This window comes from Gossypium hirsutum, chromosome A01, assembly GCF_007990345.1.
Source record: "Gossypium hirsutum isolate 1008001.06 chromosome A01, Gossypium_hirsutum_v2.1, whole genome shotgun sequence".
NCBI lineage: Eukaryota > Viridiplantae > Streptophyta > Magnoliopsida > Malvales > Malvaceae > Gossypium > Gossypium hirsutum.
Window position 1 is genome coordinate 117488283 of NC_053424.1, and position 26764 is coordinate 117515046.

Consider the following 26764-nt stretch of genomic DNA (forward strand, 5'->3'; position numbering starts at 1 on the left):
CATTTTTCAATAAAAAGTTTTTATTTAATTTTCAATAATTACAAAATTTATTCAATTTTTTGTGCAATTTTTAAAAATATACTATAAAAAATTAAATAATTAAGGCTTCTATTAATTAAAAAATTACATTTTATTCGTTATTTTTATAAATTTTTTGGTAAATTTTTTTTATAATTTTATTGAACGTAAATAAAAGGTAAAGCATTAATAACACTTCCTATATTAAATATTACATTAATTAATGTGATTAGGCAGATACTGTTCACATAACATAAAGTAAGGGACTTATATTAAATTAGGTCATACGTAGGTTTCCTATTTTTTCGTATATTTTTATCTGGTTAAATTCTATTATCAGTCCCTGTACTATGTACAAATTGTTAATTTGGTCCTTTTTAGTCTTTATACTTTTTGAATTTTAAAATTTTAGTCCTAACTCAATGGTAGTTATTAAATTCATTAAGTTATGTCATGATATTTTCAAACTTTGATGCGGCAAACATGTTATCGTATACGTAATGTCATGTCAGCTTGCTATTTTCATATATTACTAAAAAAAATAGTTAATAAATTTAATGAATATCGTTAGTAAAATTTTGAAATTCAAAAAATATAGCTACTAATAATGATCCAATTAGAGAACATGTACTAAATCTACAACTTTATGCAATACAAGATTAATAGTAAAACTTAACCAATCAGATTTAACTACACTTTTTCTTATAGGGGCTAATAAAAAATTGATTAAAAGCATAGGTATTAAATCCACAATTTAAGCAAAGTAAAGGGCTAATAGAAAATTTTGACCTTTTCTTATTTTTACTACTGAAAGCCTGAAACAGCACGTGGGTCGACTTTCACCTTCATTATTACTTTCTTAAACGGATTTTACTTTTACAGACATCTCACAGCCATACATCTTTAAATTTTGTGGGAAAAAATTCTACTTTAGTAAATTGATTTCCTTAAAAAAAAATTAGAGTAATTTAATCTCGTTTATTTTAAAAGTAAACAACTAAGTATAATTAATTACGATAATAATATTATCCATTAATTATATCTAATTTATATTAGTATAATAATAAATTTAACTCTTAATATTTATATATTTTATATAAATATTGACAAAATGTGTAACTGTTGTAAGCTAAATTATTAAATCATAATTAAATTAACAAAATGTGTCAACTTTGAGTATTAAATATATTATATCAACAAAAAATGTTATAATTGACAAAAAAAACATTGACATTATAACTAATTATCTCTAACTGCTCACTCTCAAAATTGAGAAATTTTAAATTGTTATAATTTTTAAAGGGACTAATTTGCATAATATAAAATTAAAAGGACCGTAAATGTTGTTTTACCTATACTTTTCATAATTAATAAAACATATTTTTATTTTTACACACATTGATCTCACGGCACATTTCATTAAATTTCACATAGGAAGGCTATAATTGTCCTTTTATTGTTATTTTTTGTTGGTTAGTTCCACTGTCGAGAAAAACATGCAAGGGGTAGTTTGGTCTTTCAGACATGATTTTAATTTTGCATTATTTATTTATTCGTTTATTTATTTTTACAGTGGGCACCTCTAGTTTATATTCAGAGTATAGAAGAGAAAGCCAAATCTGAAGCATTGAACTTCAAGCATCAGCACCCTAAATTTGTGCACTATTATTGCCTTTCTTACATCATACCCCTCACATGCAATTTCTTTTATTTTCCAAAAAGTCCACATGCAATTTTCAACAACAGAGGAAGTACCTAGACCAACCTTCTCCGGGACAAAGTCAGAAAATTATTTTAAAGGAGATCAAAGATAAATCATAAAATTTTAAAACGTCAGTGTAAGTTTATCATTATACTAATTTATAATTTTTAAAATTTTAAAGGGACTACAAGTTAATTTTACCATTGGGAGGAAGCCATCGCCTACGCCCTTCTTCTCTATGCCCCTACCACATCTCATCTAAGATAACCCAAGGCACATCATAACGCCATTCTATTTAAGTTTATGACACCGAATCACTTCCCTTCACCTACCAATAGCAACCCAACACATGGCACCTCAAGAGAAAGAACTTTATTTTCTCTTACGCTTTCTTTACTCCGCCTTATTTTAAAACAAGTTAAACCGTGCATCTCCACTACTTATCATTGTGTCAAACGATATACTTGTTTATTTTTATATTTTAAAAATTAGTACCAAACTTTGAAAATTTCTATTAATTTTTTATATTTTCATTCGAAATTTTGGAATTTTTTTATTAATTTTCGAATCTTATGATTATTTGTATTTTTTTTTCAATTTTAAAAAATTAAATTTCAACTAACCTTGGCTGGATACATGTGTATTAATGAAAGATATTAATGTTAAAGTTTACATGAACAAAATATTATGTCATATCGTGTTTCTTAAATTAATTCTACAAGTGAAGCCCTTTGAAGAAAGTAGCGTAGAACAAGGACATGATTAGACGACGTTGGATGTGGAAGTCAATTTGATAGATAAATGTATGATCACACTATAAATCTAAAACAATAAAATTACAGTGGTGGTTCTTATCTTAAGAGTTAAATTATATTTTACTTCATTTACTTAAAAATTGGGTAAATTACTTTTTATACGTTAGATCAAAGAGTAAATCAATGTTTGTGGTAAAAAATTTCATTTGTTTTAGCATGAGGTACATATGATACGACACATGTCACTAGATGTGCTCATGGGTCGGGTCAAGCCAGGTTTGGGTTGGGTCTATGCATAATATTAGCATACTTTATGCTTACCCAAGCTCAGCCCGACCTAAAATGTTACTTAAATCCGCCCATATTTGCAAAACACTAATCCAAGCTCATTTTAGGCTCACCCATATTATTTTTAATTTTTTTAATATTTATATTATATTATTTTAATATTTAATAATTTTTTATTTATTGAAACTTTTTATATAGTCATCTTAACATTATTTTAATGTTTACATTAGAGTAGTATTATATATTTAGTATAAGTTTATTTTTTTTAATGTATTCTGAATTACATAATATATAAAAATAACATAATATAAAGCATTATAAACTTAAAATGGGTTGGGCTCAGGCCTTGAATATTCAAACCCAAGCTCGATCCATATTTTAAACGGGCCTAATTTTTTTGCCCAAACCCATTTTTCGAGCCTAATATTTTTGTCCAAACCCTCCCAAATTTCGAGTCTGGGTGGGTAGCCTAGCCTATGAACAGGTCTACATGTCACTATTTGGTTATTTCGTCAGCCATGCCAATTTTCAACAATAAAAATGGATGAAATTTTTAACAGGAATGACCACTCTGCTCTTTAATCTAATGTACAGAGGCTAATTTGCCCATTTATCAAGTAGAGAGACAAAATGCAATCTAACACCTGCTATAAGAAATTCCATGATATTTTCTCCAATCTTAAACACAGATGAATTAATATAAAATCGAGTAAGTAAAACAAACAGAATCCTTACAACAATGTTAAGATAATCCAAAACGGTATATATACAATTTACCAAATTAAAATATAATGATTAAATTAATAACCATGACATGAGTAATAACATAATTTAATCCATAAATAAGATAATTTTTCTATTTTTCATCATAGGTAGTTTTGAATGGTACATCTCACCTTCTTATTTCGTGAAACATTAAATTTTTTTGCAAAGAAATAGCATAGTATTGAATTAGGTAGTATCACAAGTAGTGGACTTATTTCCATTTATAGTCCCTTTGATATTTGTTGTTTTCAAACTGATCCGGAAGTACATTTATAGAAGAAATAGCAAATCACATGATAATGTCAACAGCAATACAACACTCTTTCTAGTAAGTATATCACATGCTTATTATCAGCATGGTTTATGAATGTTTGAATATATACCAATAGTTGTGCTTCTAATTTTAGAATTTAAATTTATATTTTAAAAATAATGTAAATTACAAAATAATTATTAAATTATTCGAAAATTTTTATCTAAATAATTGAGTTGTCCAGTTTTTAAGGACGATTAATGTGGTCACTAAATTATTGTTTAACATATATAATATAATATACATTAAACATGTAACTTCCCCGTGACTTTTACAGTCATGACTAAAAAGACTCGAATTTCATTGTGTGTAAACGTTATGTGTAGGTTCTTTTCAATTTATTTGATATTATTTATTATTTGTACTATATTTATACCTATAGATTATATATATATAATTAATTACAAACCAAACATGAAACTTTTGGCAATTCCTTTCTAAAATTAAAATACAACTAATTAACTTTAACATAAATATCAATTTAATTTAGGTAAAGACTTCACATGATATTTTAAAAATAGAATTCTAATTAACTTGTTTAACTGAATGTTTTGACTATTAATATACATCATTTTTGAAATAAAAAATTATTTAAGGTTAAAATCTGTTCTTAGTCCCTGTACTTTTTATACATTTGAAATTTAGTGCCTTTACTTTTATTTTCAAGAACGTAGTCTTTCTATTATTCAGATTTTAAAATTCAGGTTGAATTATTAACACTATTAGAACTAGGCTAAATAGGCAATATATGCCCGATTTTTTTAATTGGTCAAATAGGTCATTTATTTTCTAAGATTTAAGGAAATAAGTTGATTTTAGAGACAGTGTGTGAAAGAGTGTCCAGCTGAGTGTGAGCTTTCTGAAAATTCCAAAGAAAACGCGTCCAGCTGGGCACACTTTCTCTGACATGTCAACAAAAAGCTCGTCCAGCTGAAAGAGCTTTCTTGCCAACTGTGTAGAAACCTCGCCCAATTGAACGAACTTTCTTGCCAACTATGCAGAAAGTGCGCCCAGCTAGACACACTTTCACACACTCTCTCCAAAATCAACTTATTTTCCTAAATCTTGAAAAAAAAGACCTATTTGGCCAATTAAAAAAAATCGACATATATTGCCTATTTAGCCTTAGGATCCTACTGCTATATTTGTTAATGTGACATTTTGAATAAAAAAATATACACTTAGCAACCATCTAACCAAAAAAAAATACATTGAATTGAACAAATTTTTTTTAGCTATGTCAACAATTAGACTTACATTTTCAAATCAGAAAAACAGAGAGATTAAATTTCAAATGCGTAAAAAGTAGAGGGACCAAAAGAATATTTTAACTAATATTAAATAGTAATCTTTTTATTTTTTTGAAAAATAAGAGCTTAATCAACTCTTAATTATTGAAGAGAGAGAACAAAGTGAGTGTGTTTGAAGCAAGCGTGGAAATTAAGATTAAATTATTTTGGTTAAATTATTTTATTGATGGAGTCTTTATATTATTTTATTTTAAGATTAAATTAAATTGAATTTTTTATGTAACTTAAATAATAGTTTAGAAGATGATAACGTGGAAAATAAAATAAAAAAAATTAAAATTCAACATTTTCAAAACACGAAAAGAAAAGAAGGATTAAATTATAATTTTATTATTTTATTAATTTAAAAGTATAAAAATTAAAATTTTCATTTTAGGGGCGGAGTCTCTGCTAGCTCTTTTCCTCCGTCTTTGTTTCTAAAGTGATTCTTGATTAACAAATAATACTAATTCGATAAAAAATTTAAAATAAATACAAATAAGAGCTAAATTAGTGGATTTTTTTTGTTCAATGTCATTCTAAAATAGGAAATGCTAACATTTTTTAACTCCAACCTTATTGTCATTTACAATTTTACTTGTTTGCTTTAAAATTAAATCAGAAGGATTAAATTGTTCACTTTAGGGGATTAATCTACTTTAAAATTTATATTCAGGGACTGCTAGATAATTTGACCTTTTTCATTTTGTCGGTAATTTCTCAAGCTACTAAGCACGAGCAAGGCTGATCGCCAAAACAAAAACACATCAACAAGCATATTTATGATATTTGAATAATTTGAATCGGTTGGAGTATCAATTTTTAGCCCGATTAGTTTAATTTATCAGTTTATCTAATACAATTGAATAAATTATTAAAAAATTATAAATATTAAAATTAAAATAAAAATAAATAATTAGCAAGATAACCAGTCTAACCCTTTAGTCCAGATCGATACCTCTATAGGTTCCCAATTCTATTAGTTCAGTATGGCTGTGAAACCAGTGGCAAAACTAATAGGGTAAAGTACACTAGTAACCACTCAACTATTGGGAAGTTTCTTTTTTTTGCCATACAATTATGAAGAATTACAAAATGATCACTCAACTAATTGATTTCGTCTTTTTTATCATTATCCGTTAAATGGCTAACGAAAAGATGACATAACAGCTTTTAGAATTAGCATAATGACAACTTTAACTTTCAACATTTACACATTGTGTAAGGGTTTAAATTTTTTAAAATTAAAACTGAATTGATACAATGTATAATTGTTGAGAATTAAAGTTACTATTATGCCAATTTTAAAAGATTCCAACTAATTAGTGGCTAGTGACCAAAAAAAAAATTTTGAATATTTAGTGATCATTTTATAACTTTTTATTGTTGGGTGACTGAAAAAAAAATTACTAATAGTTAGGTGACTATAGGTGTAATTTACCCGAACTAATAATGTCACTATGTATATTTCCATTGGAATCAATATATAGCAAAGATAAAATAATCACCAATAATCTTTACAACAACACTGCCCATTTCTAAAGCAATGAAAACCAGAAGCATCCCTCACCAAAATCTCTCTCTTAGTAATAATGGATACATATTTCATGAATGTATGGCAATCTCCACACATATGGATGTTCTTCACTATCCTTATGGGTTCCCTATGTTTGGTCATTAAGATCCCATATGTTGCTGCTAGTTTTGCGCTATGATACAGCAAGAATTCCTTCTTTTGATGCTCCTCGACCTCGTGAAGGACGAAGCTTGTGTCCGGAACATACCCAGCTTTTTGGCATTCCATCACGAGTATTTCTAACCCTCGATAGATGTCTTTCGTTAGGGGATGTGATTTGTCCCTTGTGTAGAATGGGTGAATGTTGTTTTGATGAATGATCCAACTTCGAGCTGGGTTTTTCCGGAAACCCTTTTCTCTCATGTCTTCCCTGACTGTTTCGGAGCAATGCCATCTCCCTGATGCGGAGTATAGATTTGATACGAGTATGTATGTTGATGGATCTTGTGGCTTCATTGCTAGTATGTGCTTTGCTACTCTTTTCCCAATCGTTGTGTTCAAGTGAATTCTACAACTGTTGAGCAATGCACGCCAAACGGATGCTTTAGGCTCGACAGTCATATTCTCAATCGTTTCTTCGGCTTCTTCGAGAAGACCCCATTGTCCTAAAACACTAACAAAGGAAGCATGATGCTCTGAAGTAGGCTCAATGTCGTAATCAGTTCTCATGGAGAGAAATAGTTTACGACAATCATCAACTAAATCCAAGTTAGTGTGTCGATAAGCCGAAAGAACTAAAAACAAAGTAATCGTATCTGGCTGTATCCCTGCTTCCTCCATTGCGGACCAAACAGCCAACGCCTCATCACCCTGCCTATGAAGAATATGACCAGCAATCAAAGCATTCCACGAAATTACGTCACGAATAGGCATAATATCGAAAACTTTGATCGCATCATTCATGTTTCCACATTTGGCATACGTGCTAATTATGGAATTTAACACTCCCAAATCGGTCACAAACCCGGTTTTAAGAGCATAGCAGTGAATTTGTTCTCCCATCTTTTCAAACCCTAAAGTTCCACATGCACCGAGTATGGAAGTTAAAGTTACTTCATCCAAATCCATTGTTCCTTCTAGTCGGCATCTTAGGAAAAACAAAACTGCCTCATCAGGTTGTCCATTTCGAGCATACCCACATAACATCGATGTACAAACAACAGAGTTATCATGTTCAACTGGCCATATCCGGAACATTTTCTCAGCATCCGCCATCCTTCCACACCTAATGCACATATCTAACAATGCTGCTTCGACACAAACATTTGATCCAAAACCAAACTTGAGACAAAAGCCTTGAATTTGTTCACTAGCTTTCACATCCATGACCAACGCACATGCGTTAATAACGCTACTCAAACTGAAATCTGTTAACTCTAAACCTTCAGACACCATTTCAATAAACAACTTTACTGCCTTCAAACCTTCACCATTTTTGCAAAATCCCGCCATAAGAGCATTATAAGAAATGCAATTCTTCTCCGGCATCTCATTGAAAACTTTCATAGCCAAATCCACTAACCCGAATTCCATATAGGCAGTAATCATTTGAGTCCAAGTAATAACATCCCTAATCGGCATGCTCTCAAACAAAACCGCAACATCTCGTACTCTACCACATTGAGTATAAAGTCCGATAAGCACATTATTCACACTCAAATTACCCTCTAATCCAGTTCTAATAGCGTGAGCATGAACTTCTTTGCCTTTCATAAAAGCATTACTTCCTTCACAGGCACTCAGAATAGAGGAAATAGTGAAAAAATCAGCTCTAAAACAACCAATTCCTTGCATAACACGGAAAAGTTCAAATGCTTTTTCATACATCCCTTCCTTCACTAAACATGAAATCACGGTATTCCATGATGCAACATCTCTTTGAGGCATTTCATCGAACACATTAAAAATAAGCCTCAAATTCCCAGTAAATTTCCAGTAAAACCCCATTAAAGCATTGGCTACAAAAGTGCTATCCAAAAAACCCATTTTAACAACCAAACCATGAATTTGAAATCCCAATTCTGACTCCAAAACCCTAATACAAGCACTTAAAATTGCAACGAAAGTGAACTCATTAGGCTCAATACCTTCAGTCCTCATCTTCATAAAAAGTTCTATCGCTTTGCTTCCTTGATTCGATTTCGCAAAACCCGAAATCAACGAAGAGTAAGTTACTACATTAGGGCAAGAAAGAGAGGCAAAAACGTTGAGAGAATGGTTAAAAAGACCCAATTTCAGGTAAGCTAAAACAAGAGAATTCCCTAAATGGGTGTCTTCTTGAAGCTTGAGAGAACAAGCATGAACAGCTTTTGCCAATTCAGCGTCGGAGTACTGAACTGAAAGGTTAAACAAAGTGAGTAAGGAATTAACGTCATTACAAATGTGGGGTTTGTAGTAGAGTGTGTGACAAGAGACTGCGGTGGTGGAAGCGAGGAGGAGGGGGCGGTGGTGGTGGGATTTGGGTTTCGGTTTGGGGAAGGAGAGATAAGAGGAGCACGGTGGATATGGCGGTGGTTTAGTAGGGAAGAGGTGGCGGTGGTGGGGGAGTGGCAGTGGCAGTGGGTGGTTTTGGGGATGGATAATGGTGGACATGGATTCAGACAAAAATTAGAGGCGTCAAACATACCTTTCTACTATAGTTTCTTTTAACTCTTGTTTATATCGTTTTGTTGCTCGTTAATCATTTAACTTCGCGTAGACTATAGACAAGCTCAGTTATATTTTATTCATTCAACTTTAAAATATTCAAAAAATTATAAAACACTCATTTAAATATTAAAAAATTTTTATTTAAATTATTAAATTATTCAAAAAAATTTATTTAAATTATTAGACTATTATTTTTTTAGAAGTCTAATTAGCGAGCTTTAAGTGACAAATCGATGATTGGTATGATAAATTAATACTTACCGATGAGTAGTAGAATATACTTAAATCTAAGACGATCTGATAGTCAATGTCGAAGACAAGGGAAGCAAGTTTTTTAAATTTTAATTCGTAGATTCATAATGTTCAAATTGTTTTATAAAAAAAATTTGAATTATAGAAAACAAGGAAAAAGACACCTTTTAATTGATATAAATAATACAAACCAAAAAAGTTTTATAACAACAATCTTAAAAACTCAATTATGAAAAATTATAAAATAATCATTTAATTACTCGATTTTACATTTTTTTTGTCAACAATAATAAAATGAGTAACAAATATGACTACTTTTTAAATTGACATAATAATAATTGAAGATCATAATAGTAATGGGTAATAAAATTATACAATATATAAATATTAAAAATTATTTTTTTTAAATCAAGACTAAATTGACACGAATATCCAAATATAATAAGTTAAAAATTACTATTATATTGGTTTTAAAAGCTATCAAGTTATTTTATTAACTCCCTTTATCAGTAATTTTTAACTGAATAATTTTATAACATTTCATAATTTAATTTAATGACTAAAAATAATAATAATTGGTTGACCACAAGTGTCGTCCACCCTGAAAAAAACACTTTTTAAACCATGGAGAAGATTTGGATGGAGGGGTATTTCAATAGGGAAATTCATTTCAATCAACATATTTAAAAGAGTCTAAAAATCTAATTGCCTCACTTGGCTAAAAGAGAACATTTGGATGTTGAATTATGCAATTTCCCCTAATTTATGTTATGGGAAATTTCCCCATCGTTATAAATATTTTTTGTAGCACAAACAGTATCGTACTGCCTGTGTGCAGAGAAAAAGAAAATCAACTAGCAATAGCATGAGCACCAAAAAAAAAGAAGTGATTAATTATTTGTATATGAGAGCATCACGACCAGGTCCGACACCGATGTAATGGATAGGCACACCAACAAGTTCCTCTATCCTCTCGACATATTGTCGTGCAGCTTTCGGAAGATCCGAATAATTTCTGATAGAAGAAATATCGGATTGCCATCCAGGCAAAACTTCGTATTCGACCTATACACACACAAAGGAAATGAATTGCAAATTGCTTTGTATTGACCTTCTGACAAGTATGTAATAAGCTATTAAGGTAGAGAAGTTTACCAACCTTCAACTGTTCGAGAAGCTGAAGATCAGCTGGGAACGATTCCACCGGTGTACCATCAACATGTTTATAAGCAACGCCTAATTTAATTTCCGGAAGATCAGATAAAACATCCAATTTGGTGAGGTTTAGAGAAGAAAAGCCGTTAATCTCACAACAGAACTTGAGAGCAACTACATCGAGCCAACCACAACGACGAGGGCGGCCAGTTGTGGTGCCAAACTCCTGCCCGGCAAACCTAAGGATATCACCACCTTGACCAAGGATTTCGGTTGGGAAAGGACCAGAGCCAACTCTTGTGGTATATGCTTTCACCTGCACACAGTGTTTAAATTTGATGAACCATTTGATTTTATGTTTGCCTGTAATTCAAGCCACCAAGAAAAATAATAAAAAAGAATATTCACTTACAACTCCAATTAGATCACCCACAACTCTAGGAGCAATACCGAGCCCAGTGCAGATTCCACCAGCTGATGGACTGGAGGAAGTTACAAAAGGATAAGTACCGAAATCAATGTCGAGCATAGTAGCTTGGCCTCCTTCCACCAATATCCTCTTCTTCTGTGCAATCGATTCATTCATTAGGTGCACAGTATCAGCAATGAAAGGCTCCAACCTCTCGGCATATCTCTTGTAGTTTTCAACCTCTTCTTTGAGCATTTCTGGAGTATAATTAAAATCCGGGAACCTTGAAGTCACGTCAGATAATAGATTATGAAGCTTCTGAGGGAAAGTATCCATGTGCCTCAAGTCACTTACTCTGATGCCATTCCTGTTCATCTTGCTCGAGTAAGCAGGTCCAATCCCTCTTCTAGTTGTACCGATAAATGACTTGTTAAGCTCAGCTTCCCTTAATCCATCAACTACTTGATGAAAATCAAATAGCAAATGAGCACGATCAGATACCAATATCCTCCCTTTGCAAGAAACCCCATTAGCTTCCAACCCATCGATTTCTTTGAATAAACCTGGCAAATGTACTACCACCCCATTTCCGATAACACACAGGGTCTCCTCGTTAAGGATACCAGAAGGAACAAGGTGAAGGGCAAACTTCTTTCCCTCTGAATTGTAAATTGTATGACCAGCATTCGCTCCACCCTGACATCAGAAAAGAATAACTAGAAACCACAAATTTGAGCTGGCTAATTAAACTCTTTATATTATCATTACACGATGTACTTGCACCCTATCTAATGACCGTGCTTATGCTGTAGGAGTATAGTAGTCATATAAAAGCATGAAAAAAATCAGTAATTAGTCCCTACTGTGATATGAACAACAGAACACATGCATAGGCAAGTCATATCAAGTTACTTCTGATCGGTAAACAAATCAGTAAATAGTCCCTATTGTGATATGAACAATCGAACTCATACTTATGTGTGATGAACAAATCAAAGCTAAAAATACCATGGAGGCCCCTATGCTAGGAGTCAGATTGCATTTTGCCCCCTCTATTCAAAAAAATGGATAATTTTTAACAGTAGAACTGGATAATATGACCCGTTTGCTACTAATTTGCCCATTTTTTGAGTAGAGGGAGCAAAATGCAATCTGACTCCTAGTACAAGGGTCACCATGGTACTTTTACCAACAATCAAACTCATATGATATGGAAGGGCAAGTCATACCATGTTACTTATGATCAGTAAACGAATCAGTAAATAGCCCTGACTGTGATTTGAACAATCGAACCCGTATGCAAGGGCAAGTCATATCATGTTACTTATGTATGAAATGTAAAAGTTCCTATCATATCAGAATATATACATAAAATATATATCTGCTTAAAAAAACGCAAATAGCTAAAAGCTATATATTCAAACATAAATGACAAATATAGAAGTATAATCATACAAAATAAATTTCAGTCATTATTCAATAAAAAATCAGCTACTATATGTGATATTCCGAATACTTTTAACAACAAAATTAATAAGATTCCACGTCAAGCATTTCGTCGACTTGCTAAGTTACATTGCAGAATCAATTAAGCTCATTATCCAAAAATTAACATATAATAACACGGATAATTACTCTTTTTCTAGAAAATAAATGAAATTTATTTTTTTCTGAATACATCTAAAATGTTGCCAAAGTAAAATGATATTATAATACATTAATTAAAAAATAATAAAATGGCTTAATTTGCACATCAGTTATCATTTAAACTTTCTCGGCGAGATTATTTTAATCATCAATAATTCAAAAATAAAATGCATAAAAACATAGGCGTATAGGAGTAGTACCTGACAGCGAGCAACGATGTCGAAGTGTTGAGCCAAGATATCAACAAGCTTGCCTTTGCCTTCATCACCCCATTGAGATCCCAACACACCGGAAACCTGACTCAGCGAACCGATACGATTCAGAGACTCACTGGAAGCTGACTCGGCAACGCTCAAAGAAGAGGAGGCGACGGGCTTCAAGGAACAGAAAACGAAGTTACGGCGGTGGTGTTGAAAGTGTAGAGTGGGCCGCCGGTAGCTACACCGGGAGGTGGCGACTGGGGTGGGGTCGAGTACGAGAGATGAGCAATTCATTGTTAAAAAAGAACAGGCAATGAGGCGAGGGTTTTGGTTTTTGAAGGTAACAGAGAATGAAGTTTTAAAGGAGTTTTTACGCTAAAATTTAGGTCAGCTCTTGGGAGCCGTTAGATCTAATATTTTAAAATCTGAACCGGTTAAATAAAGAAAAAAATCTAAAAAAATAGGGGTACCCTACATGGTCTCTTAACTATTTAATCGGTTCTATTTTTGTTATTTTTAACTATTAAATTTTTCGATTTAGTCACTTAATTATTTTCTAAATTAAATATTTTAGTCACTTTCCTCTTACTTGTGAATAACAAGAAATTCTTTCGTGGGCTTTTTATTGGCTCAATAATAAATTTAGCATTCCAATGTTTACATATTTTATCAACTTTATCACAAATAAAAAAATAACAAATTTAACATTCAATATTTACAAATTTTTAGAATTAAAATTAAAATGAAAAATTCTCTAACATTAAGGCTTAATTTGTTGAATTTTTTATATTTAGGATCAAATTGATAACATTTGAGGGCTAAATTTGTTATTAGACTAATAAAAAAACTCACTTTAACAATAACTAACAGTAGAGTGACTAAAATATTTAATTTCAAAAAGTTAAATAACTAAATTAAAAAAATTAATAGTTAAGTGACTAAAATAAAACCAATTGCATAGTTAGGTGATCGTTCTTGTAGTTTATCCAAATAAGGATAAAAGGATAGAAATCTTGGTTAAAAGAAGGTTTAAATTCCGTCGATATGGATTTAATCATTACACTTTATTTTGGTCATTTTTAGTCTGATATAACAAACATATTATCACATATATAATGACATGTTATATGGCTATTTAAATATATTACTCATAAAAAGTCAATTATAGATTTAAAGACTAACGCTAGATTTAAAGACTAACGCTTGCATTGATGCTGGAATTTCAAAAAATATAAGGACTAATAATCATATAATTGAAGAACATGGACTAAATTAACAACTTTAGGCATAGTACCGAGGATGTTTGAACCAGCTGACTAGGTCCCAATCCAAAGAATGGTTTTGAATCGATTAGATCGAGAATCAATACAGAACTAGTTGAACTATTTAAAAAAAATGGTTGAATCAACAGTTGGACCAAATTTTTCATTTTTAATTTTTAATAATTTCTAATCAAACCAATTGCACTGGTTTAACTACCAATCTAGTCTAAAAAACATTGCACACGGCTAATAGCAAAATTTAACCAAACAAATTTAATTTTTATTGTTTGACCTGTATTAAAATTTTAAAATTTGGAAAGTAAAAAGACTAAAATTAATCAATTCAAAAAGTATAAAAATTAAAATTAAACAAATTAAAGTATAATAACTAAATTAACAACTTATGCAGAGTACAAGGACTAATAATAGAATTTAATAAAAAAAATCCAAGACAAGTACCAAAATAAAATCCAACCGTCCAAGTCAAAATTCGATTTCTTGTTGGCAGTTGACAAAAAAAACTTACAAACAAAAATTAATTTGAATTATTACACTCGAAATTAAAATATTGATAACATATAAAATTTAAAATTATTTGAATCCATCATAACTCGCTTGACTCGATTTGAGCTCAAATCCGAAAAGTTCAAACCTGAAAAAATTTGAGTCTAAAAAAGTTTAAGTCTAAGAAAATTGAAACTTGTAACAGATCTGAACTCAAAAAAACTTAACCTTAAATTAACTCAAACCCGAAATAAACTCAATCCGAGTCCGCCCGTTTTCTAACTCTACTTGATATTAATTAAAAGGGAACAGAAAAGATAAATATCAATTTATAGATGAAATTTATTGCAATATGATTTAATCCACGAATTACTAAAATTATTATTCTATATTTAAGTTATAAATGAAAAAAAGAATATATTATTTTGAAATTCAACATAAATATAATATAATTAAATTATTTCACATATACTGAGTGAAAAACAAAATTATATAATAAATATATTTATAAAAAAATTGATATAAATAAAATATTAGCCTTTTTGTTAAAAAAACAGGTTATGTTTTATTATAAATTTTAAAAATTATAGAGATTTGGGTTCAAACTTTAATGGGTAAACTACATCATAGGTCATCTAACTATGGATATTTTTTTTTGATCACCAATTATGATTTTGTTTTAAATTGGTCACCCAAATATGGATTTGTTACTTTTTTATCACCCAGTTATGAATTTTTTTTAAATTGGTCATCTAATTAATTGAGATTGTATTTTTTTGTTCATTTCTGTTAATTGCACTAACGGGAGAGTGATATGGTAGTTAAAAATTAGTATAATAACAAATTTGGCCATCAAATTTTATATATTATATCAATTTAGACATAATTTAAAAAAATTAACCTTCAAAATTTACAAATGAGTCTAATTTGATTCTAATTCTAACAAAATCAAAGAAATATATAAATTTACATAAATATTTAAAAAATTAAAATTTATATTAATATTAAATAAAAAAAAACCTCTCTCCCACTGTTTCTTCCCTAAATTGGCCACCTAAATAATCTAGAGTGTATTTTTTTATCCTAATTCAAGGTGATGGGGAGGGAGGGGCGACGGTGGGGGAAGGGTTTTTTAATTTTTATTTGATATTAATATAAAATTTAAATTCAAATTTATTATTATTTTTTAAAATATTTATGTATTTTTATATGTTTCTTTGAAATTTTTTAGAATTAAGATCAAATTGATATCATTTGTATATTTTGAAGTTAAGTTTTTAAAATTATGACTAAGTCGACATAATATGTAAAAGTTAAGGTTAAATTTGTTATTATTCCGATTTTTCAACAGCCATGTCACTCTCTTGTTAGTGCAATCCACGTAAATGGACCAAAAAATACAATCTCAATTAATTGGGTGACCAATTTAATAAAAAATCATAGTTGAGTGATAAAAAAAAGAAATAAATTCATAGTTGGTTGACGAATTAAAAAACAAAATCAATGTTAGAGATTGGAGAAAAAAATTATTTAAATTCTGATTAGCAGATTCATGATGTTCAAAATTATTTAATGAAAAAAATATATATATATAAGAGAAATGAAAAGAGAGTCTTCGATTAATGTAGGCAGTGCAAAAGGAGAAAGTTATAAAACAATAATTCGATTTTGCCTTTTTTCGTCTCAAGTAATTAAATGGCTAACGAAAATATGATATAACTACCTTTTAAATTATCATAATAGCAAAAATTAATATCACCTAAAATATGTTTCTTTTTCACCTATAACGTATTCATTCATTTAGTTATTGAATTTATTAAAAATATATATATAAATTTATGCTCTTTACATTATTAAAAAAAAATTAAATGCTAATTAGATATTTTAGACGATTTCGATTATATATTAACCTAAAATATAATATGTAAAAATTAAAAACCCAACTGAATGTTTACATTGTATACAAACAGGGTACTAATATAAGAGTAAAATGCAAAATTTAATTCTATAAAAATGACAAAAGGGAGTGTTTCCAAATTAATTATTGGAATCAATATTGACTTTAACAAGGTTAAAAAACATCTGTGAATAGTAAAAAGAATTAGGAAAAAAATTAAGCTAAAAAAATGGGATAAAAAGAATGATGTGGGTATGAAAAAATTGTGTAGGTATCCTATTTTTTTGACTCAAGAGATCCATATCCAAATGGGTTCTTACTGGCCCAGTTCCATTGATCCTTGCACATATCTTCAATGCCATACTTTGCTCTGTGAATACATCCAAAGTTCAACAATATGAGTTGTGTTTGATAACAGGATGTATGCAAGCAGATAATGAAGCTACAATAATATATGTAAAGCTCTTACTTCCATTTCAATTCAGTCTCGGCCTTTTTTATTGAAGCATAAACGACTTCGGCATCGCCGGGTCGACGTCCGGCTATTTGAAGAGGGATTTTCTGATAAATACCATGAATAACGAATAAGTACAAGTCAATATATGAAAATGATAAAGAAAACTACACAAGGAATCATTTACCTTCCCGGATGCCTTTTCAAATGCAGTAACCATTTCTAAAACTGATGTTCCCTTTCCTGTTCCCAAGTTGTATACGTCACAGCCTGTGATTGAATAGGTAATAAGGACCAATTCTACTGAATTTTGAACTTCAATATGTATACTATGTTATATAATGCAGATATACCTATTTTAGGATCAGATAGTTTTTTTAATGCAGCAATGTGGCCATCTGCTAAATCAACAACATGGATGTAATCACGAACCTGAAAAGATACAAGGAATAACCCATCATGGGGTTGGTGGGCTTGATTACAAGGAAAGAAAGGTTCTGCTTTAAACATGGATGAACAAAGAAATATGAATGAAACAAGATTCATTGGAACCTAAGAAGGTGCCATACAGAAAAAATCTTACCCCGGTACCATCCTTGGTTGAATAATCCTTTCCAAACACTGTCAATGCTTGCCCCCTACCAACAGCAACTTGTTGTACAAAAGGCATGAGATTGTTTGGAGTACCCCGGGGATCCTCACCTATGAGGCCACTGGGATGAGCACCAACTGGATTAAAATATCTTAGTAGTATGATCTTCCATTGAGAATCAGAATTCCGGAGATCGCGGCAAATCTCTTCAATGAAAAGCTGAACCACCATGTCAGGTATGATTAGATGACACTATTCCTTGAGCTGCTAAATAGTATGCACTTAAATGCTCATTGCATACCTTGGTTCGTCCGTATGGATTCACTGCAGACAGGGGGAACTCTTCTGTACATGGAACCTTCTTTGGCCAGCCATAAACAGTAGCAGATGATGAAAAGACAAGCTGCAATGTATCATATTAGATCGATCAACTTGTAAAACTCAAGAAGCCAAAACAATCCATAAACTGAATCTTGGTTCAATCTCTGGTGCTAAAGATGCCAAAAGGGAAAAAGAGAGCAAAACAAGGAAGGGAAAGAAATGTACATTTTTACATCCATGTGCAGCCATGACTTCCAACAGGGTAATTGTCCCAACGATATTGTTGTCATGATAGAGCAATGGTTTACTTACACTTTCACCAACTGCTTTTAGTCCAGCAAAGTGAATCACAGCATCAAATCTGATAACGTAATAACCTTTGAAATTTGAGCAAGTAGACAAGGCACAATAAAAAACCAACATATAATATAAATTCCTGACAGTACTTTGTCTGAGCAAATATTTTTTGAATGGCTGCTCTATCACGAAGGTCCACCTGCACTTCAAGCCAGTGGTCCAATTATTACTTAATACATCAATCACTTCATGATTCTTGTTAAATTTGGGACAACAATACAGCAGCACATGATGGATTTGATTTAAACAGACAAATCCCAATGTATATTAATTGAAGCAAAAACATAATAATAGTTCCAGATGCTAACAATTAATTTCTAAAGAAATAATTATGTTTAAAGCTTTTCAATAGATCTAATCATTCCCCAATCAAAAGAGTCCTTCCATATATATATTTAAAAAAAAGGTAAAATACAGATCAAAAGACATAGGAAAAAACACTTTTTGGGTACCGACAATAAAATAATACTATAGAAACAATAAACAAAACCAAAAGGACTATATTGTTATATTTTTATATTTAAAGAATATTTATGAAATTTTTTAATTTTACAAGTAAAAATAAAAATTTCCCGAGTCTCATTAAACTTTAAGTATTACTTTTTAATATGCACAATTAAAATAAACCTTATTCGTGTTGAATATAAATTTAAATTGTTGATGCGATATTACTCTGTATACTTAGTTATAAACATGTCACCGGAATTTGTCTACTATTTGCAATTATTTCACAGTTTTTTTTGTGTGTAAAAAGAATTAAACATCATATCACCGAAATTTTACAACGCAACACGTTGCCAGCTATAGCAAATTCGATTAATCAAATTTAAACTAATTAGACTCCAAATTAACAATGAATACACAAAGATTAAATGAGATTTCTTTGTCAGGCAAACCAACTAAGCAATCTAGCCAGCGGCGGAGCGACCAGGAGCATGGCCCCTAAAACTGTAAATTTTCAATTGAGGTGTTATATAATTTATAAAAATTTAAATTAATAATAGTAAATTACATTTTAACCTTTTAAAAATGATAAAAATTTAATTTAATTTTTTAAAAATTATAAAAATTAATACCATTAAAATGAATTTAATTCCCAGAACTTTCTGCCAGCGCAATTAAATCTAGCATTAACATAGTTACAAAACTACCCCTCTTCAAAAATAATTTTATTTAAATGAAAACAAAACGTAAATAGGTGAATTCAATCGTTCAACGAACCTGATAAAAGGAAAGGTTCCTGCCGAATTCACCGGCGAGTTCTTTGACTCTCTTGAGAGCAACATCTGAGGAATTGTCGAGATTATCAACAACCACCGTTTTGTAACCGCTTAACAACAACTGCAACACCGTGTGGCTGCCGATATAACCGGCTCCGCCGGTCACTAAAATAGTCTTCGACATATTCGATCGAATCAAAACCAAAAAAAAAAAAAAAAAAAGGAAAGAAGAAGAAACTGAGAGAAGAGGCGAGCCTAACAGAAGGCTAATAATAATTCTTTGAAATTAAAAGGGTTTAATCTTATTAAAGAGTGAAGAGAATTAAAACGAAAAAAAATAGAAGAGAAAAGAAAAAGAAAGAGAGATTCTGCGAACGCTTCCGTTTCAAGAAGATGGGAGTGAGAGAGTGAATGAGAAGAATGGCCACGTGGAGTGAACAGGGTGGAAATTTAAAGGCCGGGGAGGCTCCGTATGACGTGGGGATTTTGGATGGATGGGTTTTTGGAGTAAACTATTCTTCTTCTGCTGCTGCTGCTGCTGCTGCTGCTGCTGCTGCTTTTACATTTATCGCTGCTAAAACGTAAACCTTTATTGTGTAAGGTGTGAGGGAAGGAGGTAAGCTAAATAAAAGGGCAGAGGAATGGACAAGTAATAGAATAGAAGGTGAAGAAATTCACAGCTCATATTTGGTATGCTTCATTTTGTCTTTATAGTTACAGCCTCCTTGATCCTCCATTATTCTTAGAATAGAGAATCTGACAGCCATCAATAAAAGACTGGGGGCGGTCCATTTTTCATGCCTATTAATTTAATATCTCCATATTTTAGTTTTTTCTTGGGTAAATTACGTCCGACGTTCTAACTATTAGTATATTTACGTTTTGATTATTTAATTTTAAAAAGTTATAAAATGGTTATTAAACTATTCGAATGCTAGCAAGCTCCAAGTAATAATTCAACGATTGGTATGATGGATCGGCACTCATCAACGAGTAGAATAATATACCTTAGATCCAAGTATATATGATTGTCAATGTCAGAGATCGGAGAAAAAAACTGTTTTGATTTTGGTTCGCGAATTTATGATGTTCAAAGTTGTTTTATTAAACAAAACGAACTAAAGAAGAGAAAGAAAATGAGGACTTTCGATTGGTGTAGATAGTGCAAACAGTAAAGGCCATACATCAATAATTTTAACAATTCAATAACTTAAATGAAAGCTTTCGAATAGTTTAATGACTATTTTGTAATTTTTTAGAGTTGAGTAAGCAAAATATAAACTTATTAATAATTAAGTGATCTCGAGTGCAATTAACCTTTTTTTTAAAGAAGGAAAAGAAATTATGACTCTCAAATGTGTTATAAACCCACTTTTAGTTGTACCGACGGGAAAGTGCAAAAACCTGTGAAATAAATAAATAAAATACAAAAGAGCTCCACATGGTTTTAGAAAAACAATGAATATTTGATTGAAATAAAAAAAATTTAAAGTTTCTTGAAGATAAAAAAATAAAATAAAACATTAAAAATACTTTTTAAATTAAAAAGTTGAAGCTATGAATTTTTAATTTTTAATTTAATTAATAAATTGAAATTGGTAAAAGAATAGAGAATTTTAAAGAATGATAACTTGTGGTTTTTTTTAGGATAAAAAAATTAAATTATTTTTTTATTTTCACTAAAAATATTTTTTAAAATTAAAAAATTTAATTTAATTAATGATATCTAATTCAATATTTATTTATACATCTAATTATTATTCAATAAAATTAAATATATATCATAAACTTGTATTAACCAACACCAATAATATTGTATATGATTAAATTTACGAATACAATCGAATTAATTCATGTCAAGCAGATTGAATTTTAATTCAATTGGTATAGATATTGTTATTAATATAGGAGAACGAGGGTTTGAGTGTGGTAAAACGTATTATATTCCTATCTATGAGTTAGAGAATAGCTATAAGTAATTCTAAACATTATGTAAAAAAGAACTAATATAATCAGAATTTATAATAAAATTATTCAAAAAAAAATTCACCTAAAACAGAATCTTAATAATCAAATAAAAAAGTTATAAAAATTTTAAAAAAAAATCCCAAACCACCATATTACAGAAATATAAATTTTGAGCATCAAGAATCTCATGTCACATCACATGATATAAAATTTATAATACCACCAAAAATGAATGATTTAATGGATGACAAAAAGAAGGTTCATTGGACTTTTTAAACTCAATTTGGCATTAATTCATCATTGATTCTTCCTATTCTGAGCCAATGGAAAATTTTAAAAATTGAAATAGGAAGGAAGTGATTAACGCTTGTAAAATTATAAAATTCGATTTAATTCGAAAAAATTTGATAAAAATTTAATTTTGAATTAAATAGTTTGAGATATTTGAATTAACTCGAATAAAAAATTAAAAATTTCTGTTTAACTTGAATATGAATTACACAATTCGAGTTATTCAAAAATCTGAATAAGAAAAGGCAAAACCATTATTTTGTTTATGTAGTTAAATAATCTTGTATTTCGTCTACTAGTTAAATAATCGGTCCACGTAAACACAACATTGAGTATAAATAATAGGATTCGTTAACTCGATTCAAAGCTTTTTGACTCGATCCGAAAAAATTTAAATTGAGTTCGGTTGCTAAAATAATATTTATCAACTTAACTAACTTGAAAATTTTCCTCGACTCGATTGAATGCTCACCACTAATTACATTCTAGACTGTAGATACATAAATATATTAAAATCTATAAATATAAAATATTCACATATGAAAATTAAAATATAAAAAGAGAAATTATAGTAGCAACCTGTAATACCTTTATGGGCAATGATTAGGGAAGTAAGGTGGTATGTTGTCCATGTTTTTGTTGCCACCCATGTTTCCCACATCTTTATCCAGCTGTGTAGTTATTGAAATGTTTCAAATGGTATTGGACTATTGTTTAAAATTTTCAATGTTGATGGCCCAATTTTTGACAAGAATGTTATGCACAGCCTAACTACATGTGCCACCCAATGGTTAGCCATAGAAACTGAGTTCTTCAGGGCACTGAAAACGGAAATAACTTGGAAAATATTGTTCACTTTTGGCCAGAAATGCAAATAAAATATTTCAGGCTTCCTCAGCAGAAAAGCTTGTTCTGTTTACAAGCTCAAGTTGGGGTTGGCTGAGCAACACCAGTAGCAATGGACAATGGTGCAGAAAAGCTTGTTGTTTTTAGAAGCTCAAGTTGGGGTTGGCTGAGAAACACCAGCAGTAATGGGCAATGGTGCAGAAAAGCTTGTTCTTTTTACAAGCTCAAGTTGGAGTTGGCTGAGCAACACCAGCAGCAATGGACAATGGTACAAATGGGTGCATGTTACATTACAACTTTCTCAAAAAAGACCCAGAATCAGAATGATTAAAAAAAGGAACAATTTTTTTTACAGGTATTGAAACCTGGTCCTAGTCCATATACTCCTAACCGGAAGAAACTCCAACTCCGGCATATTTATCGATCATTCTAAGAGTATCAGATACCCTTAACGATGGTTGCCAAGGCAAAGCTCTAACGGGAGAGACAAAAAGGAAGAGGCGTTGTTGTATACAAAATTTGGGGTGAAAGTTTTCTGGAGGAGGAGGAGCGAGACAGCCAAGATGAAGAATTGCTAATTAAAAATATACAGTGGAGGTGCGGGGAATCGAACCCCGTGCCTCTCGCACGCGAAGCGAGCGCTCTACCATATGAGCTACACCCCCTCGCTGTTGGGTTGATAGTTAAAGGTACGTTGCCACAAATCATATATATTGCTTTACATTAGAGTTGGCAAAACAAGCATCAGCACGAATGCTCGCCCGTGTCAATCCAACCTGTAACAATTCAAGTTCTAACATATCTAAGTTTGAGAAAGTTTGAGTTTAAGAAAATCCAAGCCTATAACAGGTTTAAGTTCGAGACTGATTTGGCTTGAGTCCAATATAAATTCAACTCAAAGCGCAAGAAAGCCCGACTTTATAGCTGAATAACCATGATAGGCATTAATAATTAATATAGTTTTATGATATTATTTAAAATAAAAACAAAATATAAATAAAGGATAACTATTTTATTTTTTTGAAAATATATTCATAAACATTGCATAATTAAAGTAAAATTTTATTAATATAAAAAGTAAATAATAATAAATTTTTATAAGTAAAATTTTATTAATAGAAAAAGTAAATAATAATAAATTTTTATGTTAAATTATAAAGTGAAATAAATTTTTTTAAAAACATTGATTTAATATAATTTTTTTAACAATCTCATTATAAGTTCTGATTATATCTGCTCTTTATGACTCAATGCCTATAACTACCCATAACCCCTCCCAAACTCATAACTAGGAGGATAATACACTTCAGCGCATTCGAACCTACGTCCTCTTATATGGGCAATGATGCTTATGCCAATCGAATTAAAACTCAATCGACATTAAAATGTTAATTATATATGTATAATAAATATATAAAATTAATAAATATTAAAATATATAAAATTCAAATTTAATGATAATATAATGATATATTATATAACAATTACCGAAATTTATTACCTAATTTGATCTTAAACTGATATACTAAATTGGTATATTTCTAATGCATAAAATAATATTTAATATATAACTATTACTAAATTATTAATATATGTATATATATTATAATATAGATTATATAACAGATATAGTATACATGATATTATAATGTTTAATCATTGATGTGTATATATATATATATGCACATTATTAATATATTATATAATATGATATAACGTTATATAATATTGTAGGAGAACTAACTTTCAAATGTACGAAGAGTATAAAGACTTAAAGTATATTTCAACTAGTATAATAATAAACAATAATATCTAATGTGCTCCTATTATATATAACTATTATTATAATAGATTATAATAAAATATATAATATTGCATGATATTATAATGTTTAATCATTGATGTATATATATAAACTATTAATATATGATATGATATAACATTATATAATATAGTAAAAGGGCTAACTTTCAAATGTACGAAAAGTATAGGGACTTAGAGCATATTTCATCCAGCATAATGATAAACAATAATAGATAATAATTAGATATAGTATTACATGATATCATAACGTTTAATCATTAATGCATATGTAAATAAACTATTAATATACTGTATACTATATGATATGATATAACATAATATAATATAGTAGGAGGGTTAACTTTCAAATGCAGAAAAAGTATAGAGACTTAGAGCATATTTCAATCAGTATAATAATAAACAATAATATATGATAATAATTAATATATTGTGAACGATCTACTATTATATAATGCAATAATATGTTTTATAAGTATTAATATATATAATTATTATTAAATTATAAATTATAATAAAAGATTCAATATTAATAGTTATGTGTAATTTAGTATATTAAAATACATGCTTATAATTATAAGTAACAATACATAAAATATTATTAAAATTTTTATATCTTAATAAAATATTATTTTTATTAAATTAGATTTTGAATTGGGCTTTAATTTTTACAAATTGTATTGGGTATTGGGTCTAATTTCATTTTATTTAAGAAATATAATTACACTCGAAATTAAAATATTTATAACTAATAAGATTCAAAAGTATTTGAATCCGTTAGAGCCTGCTTGACTCGATTCGAGCCCAAATCTAAAAAAATCTTAACCCAAAAAAATTTGAGCTCGTAACAAATCTAAACCCGAAAAAGCTCAAATCTGAACTAATTGAGCTCGAAATAAGTTCAATCTGAATCCGCCTGTTTACCAACTCTACTTTATATTAATTATAAGGGGAAAAAAGGATAAATATCAATTTAGTGATGAAATTTATTGCAATATGATTTAATCCACGAATTACTAACATTATTATTTCATATTTAAGTTATAAGTGAAAATAAAATGAATATTTTATTTTATTTTTTTATCACTCAACTATGATTTTGTTTTAAATTGGTCACTCAACTATGGATTTTTTTGTCACCTAACTATACTTTTTTTTTAAATTGATCACCTAACTAATTGAAATTGTATTTTTTTGTCTATTTCTGTTAATTGCACTAATGAGAGGGTGACATGGTAGTTGAAAATTTGGTATAATAAAAAAATTTAGCTTTCAAAATTTACATATTATATCAATTTAGTCACAATTTAAAAAAATTAATCCTCAAACTTTACAAATGATCTCAATTTGATCTTAATTCCAAAAATTCAAAGAAATATATAAAAATGCATAAATATTTCAAAATAATAATTTTAAAATTTATATTAATATTAAATAAAAACTAAGAAATCCCTCTCTCACCACCTCCTCTCCAAATTGGTCACCCAACTAATCAAGACTGTATTTTTTTTATCCTAATTCGAGGTGGTGGGGGGAGGGGGACAGTGGGGAGGGGTTTATTAATTTTTATTTAATATTAATATATTTATATTTTATTTAATATAAATATAAATATAAAATTTAAATTTATTATTATTATTTAAAATATTTACGTATTTTTATAAGTTTTTTTAAATTTTTTTAGAATTAGGATCAAATTGAGATCATTTGTAAATTTTGAGGTTAAGTTTCTAAAATTATGCCTAAATCGACATAATATGTAAAAGTTGAGGATTAAATTTGTTATTATTCTAATTTTTAATTGCCATGTCACCCTCTTGTTAGTGCAATTAACATAAATGGACCAAAGAATACAATCTCGATTAGTTGGGTAACCAATTTAATAAAATAGCATAGTTAAGTGATAAAAAACAATGAAACAAATTCATAGTTGGTTGACCAGTTTTAAGAAAATCATAATTGAGTGACCAAAAAAATTAATGACCTATAATCGGATGACCTGTGTTGTAGTTTATCCAACTTTAATTTGTGTTTTTTTTTTCTATTTTTCACATGAAAAAAATACCTTAAAACAATATAATTTACTTCATAAAATATAAATAATCTTATCATTATCTAACTACATTGATAATTAGGTGATAGAGGATAATTTATTGTATGGATACATAATTAAATTAAAATAAAATTCTCATGCTCGTAAGTATATCAAATCA

General features: G+C 29.5%; 3 protein-coding genes and 1 non-coding gene across 5 annotated transcripts; all 4 read right to left on the bottom strand.

Annotated features, from left to right (window-relative positions):
* Nucleotides 1-6566: 6566 nt before the first annotated feature.
* Nucleotides 6567-9361, bottom strand: LOC107905339 (pentatricopeptide repeat-containing protein At5g03800). Its single transcript, XM_016831985.2, has one exon. It carries the CDS (start codon nucleotides 9296-9298, stop codon nucleotides 6635-6637), a length of 2664 nt encoding a protein of 887 aa, XP_016687474.2. The 5' UTR covers nucleotides 9299-9361; the 3' UTR covers nucleotides 6567-6634.
* Nucleotides 9362-10326: 965 nt separating this feature from the next.
* On the bottom strand, nucleotides 10327-13430 carry LOC107905338 (adenylosuccinate synthetase 2, chloroplastic). The gene is made up of 4 exons (XM_016831984.2): nucleotides 13019-13430; nucleotides 11175-11867; nucleotides 10767-11078; nucleotides 10327-10672 (listed from the first exon to the last, which is right to left on the bottom strand). Exons 1-4 carry the CDS (start codon nucleotides 13310-13312, stop codon nucleotides 10502-10504), a joined length of 1470 nt encoding a protein of 489 aa, XP_016687473.2. The 5' UTR covers nucleotides 13313-13430; the 3' UTR covers nucleotides 10327-10501.
* Nucleotides 13431-16715: 3285 nt separating this feature from the next.
* On the bottom strand, nucleotides 16716-20428 carry LOC121230365 (UDP-glucose 4-epimerase GEPI48). 2 transcript variants are annotated; one of them, XM_041114988.1, is made up of 9 exons: nucleotides 19627-20428; nucleotides 18495-18544; nucleotides 18274-18409; nucleotides 18029-18130; nucleotides 17719-17946; nucleotides 17489-17567; nucleotides 17323-17405; nucleotides 17151-17242; nucleotides 16716-17051 (listed from the first exon to the last, which is right to left on the bottom strand). In XM_041114988.1, exons 1-9 carry the CDS (start codon nucleotides 19807-19809, stop codon nucleotides 16958-16960), a joined length of 1047 nt encoding a protein of 348 aa, XP_040970922.1. In that variant the 5' UTR covers nucleotides 19810-20428; the 3' UTR covers nucleotides 16716-16957. The 2 variants fall into 2 exon arrangements, with proteins under 2 accessions (XP_040970922.1, XP_040970925.1); XM_041114991.1 differs by lacking the exon at nucleotides 18495-18544 and having other exon boundaries at nucleotides 19627-20424.
* Nucleotides 20429-23322: 2894 nt separating this feature from the next.
* Nucleotides 23323-23395, bottom strand: TRNAA-CGC (transfer RNA alanine (anticodon CGC)). Its single transcript has one exon. It is a non-coding gene; the product is annotated as a tRNA-Ala (tRNA).
* Between the last annotated feature and the right edge of the window lie 3369 nt (nucleotides 23396-26764).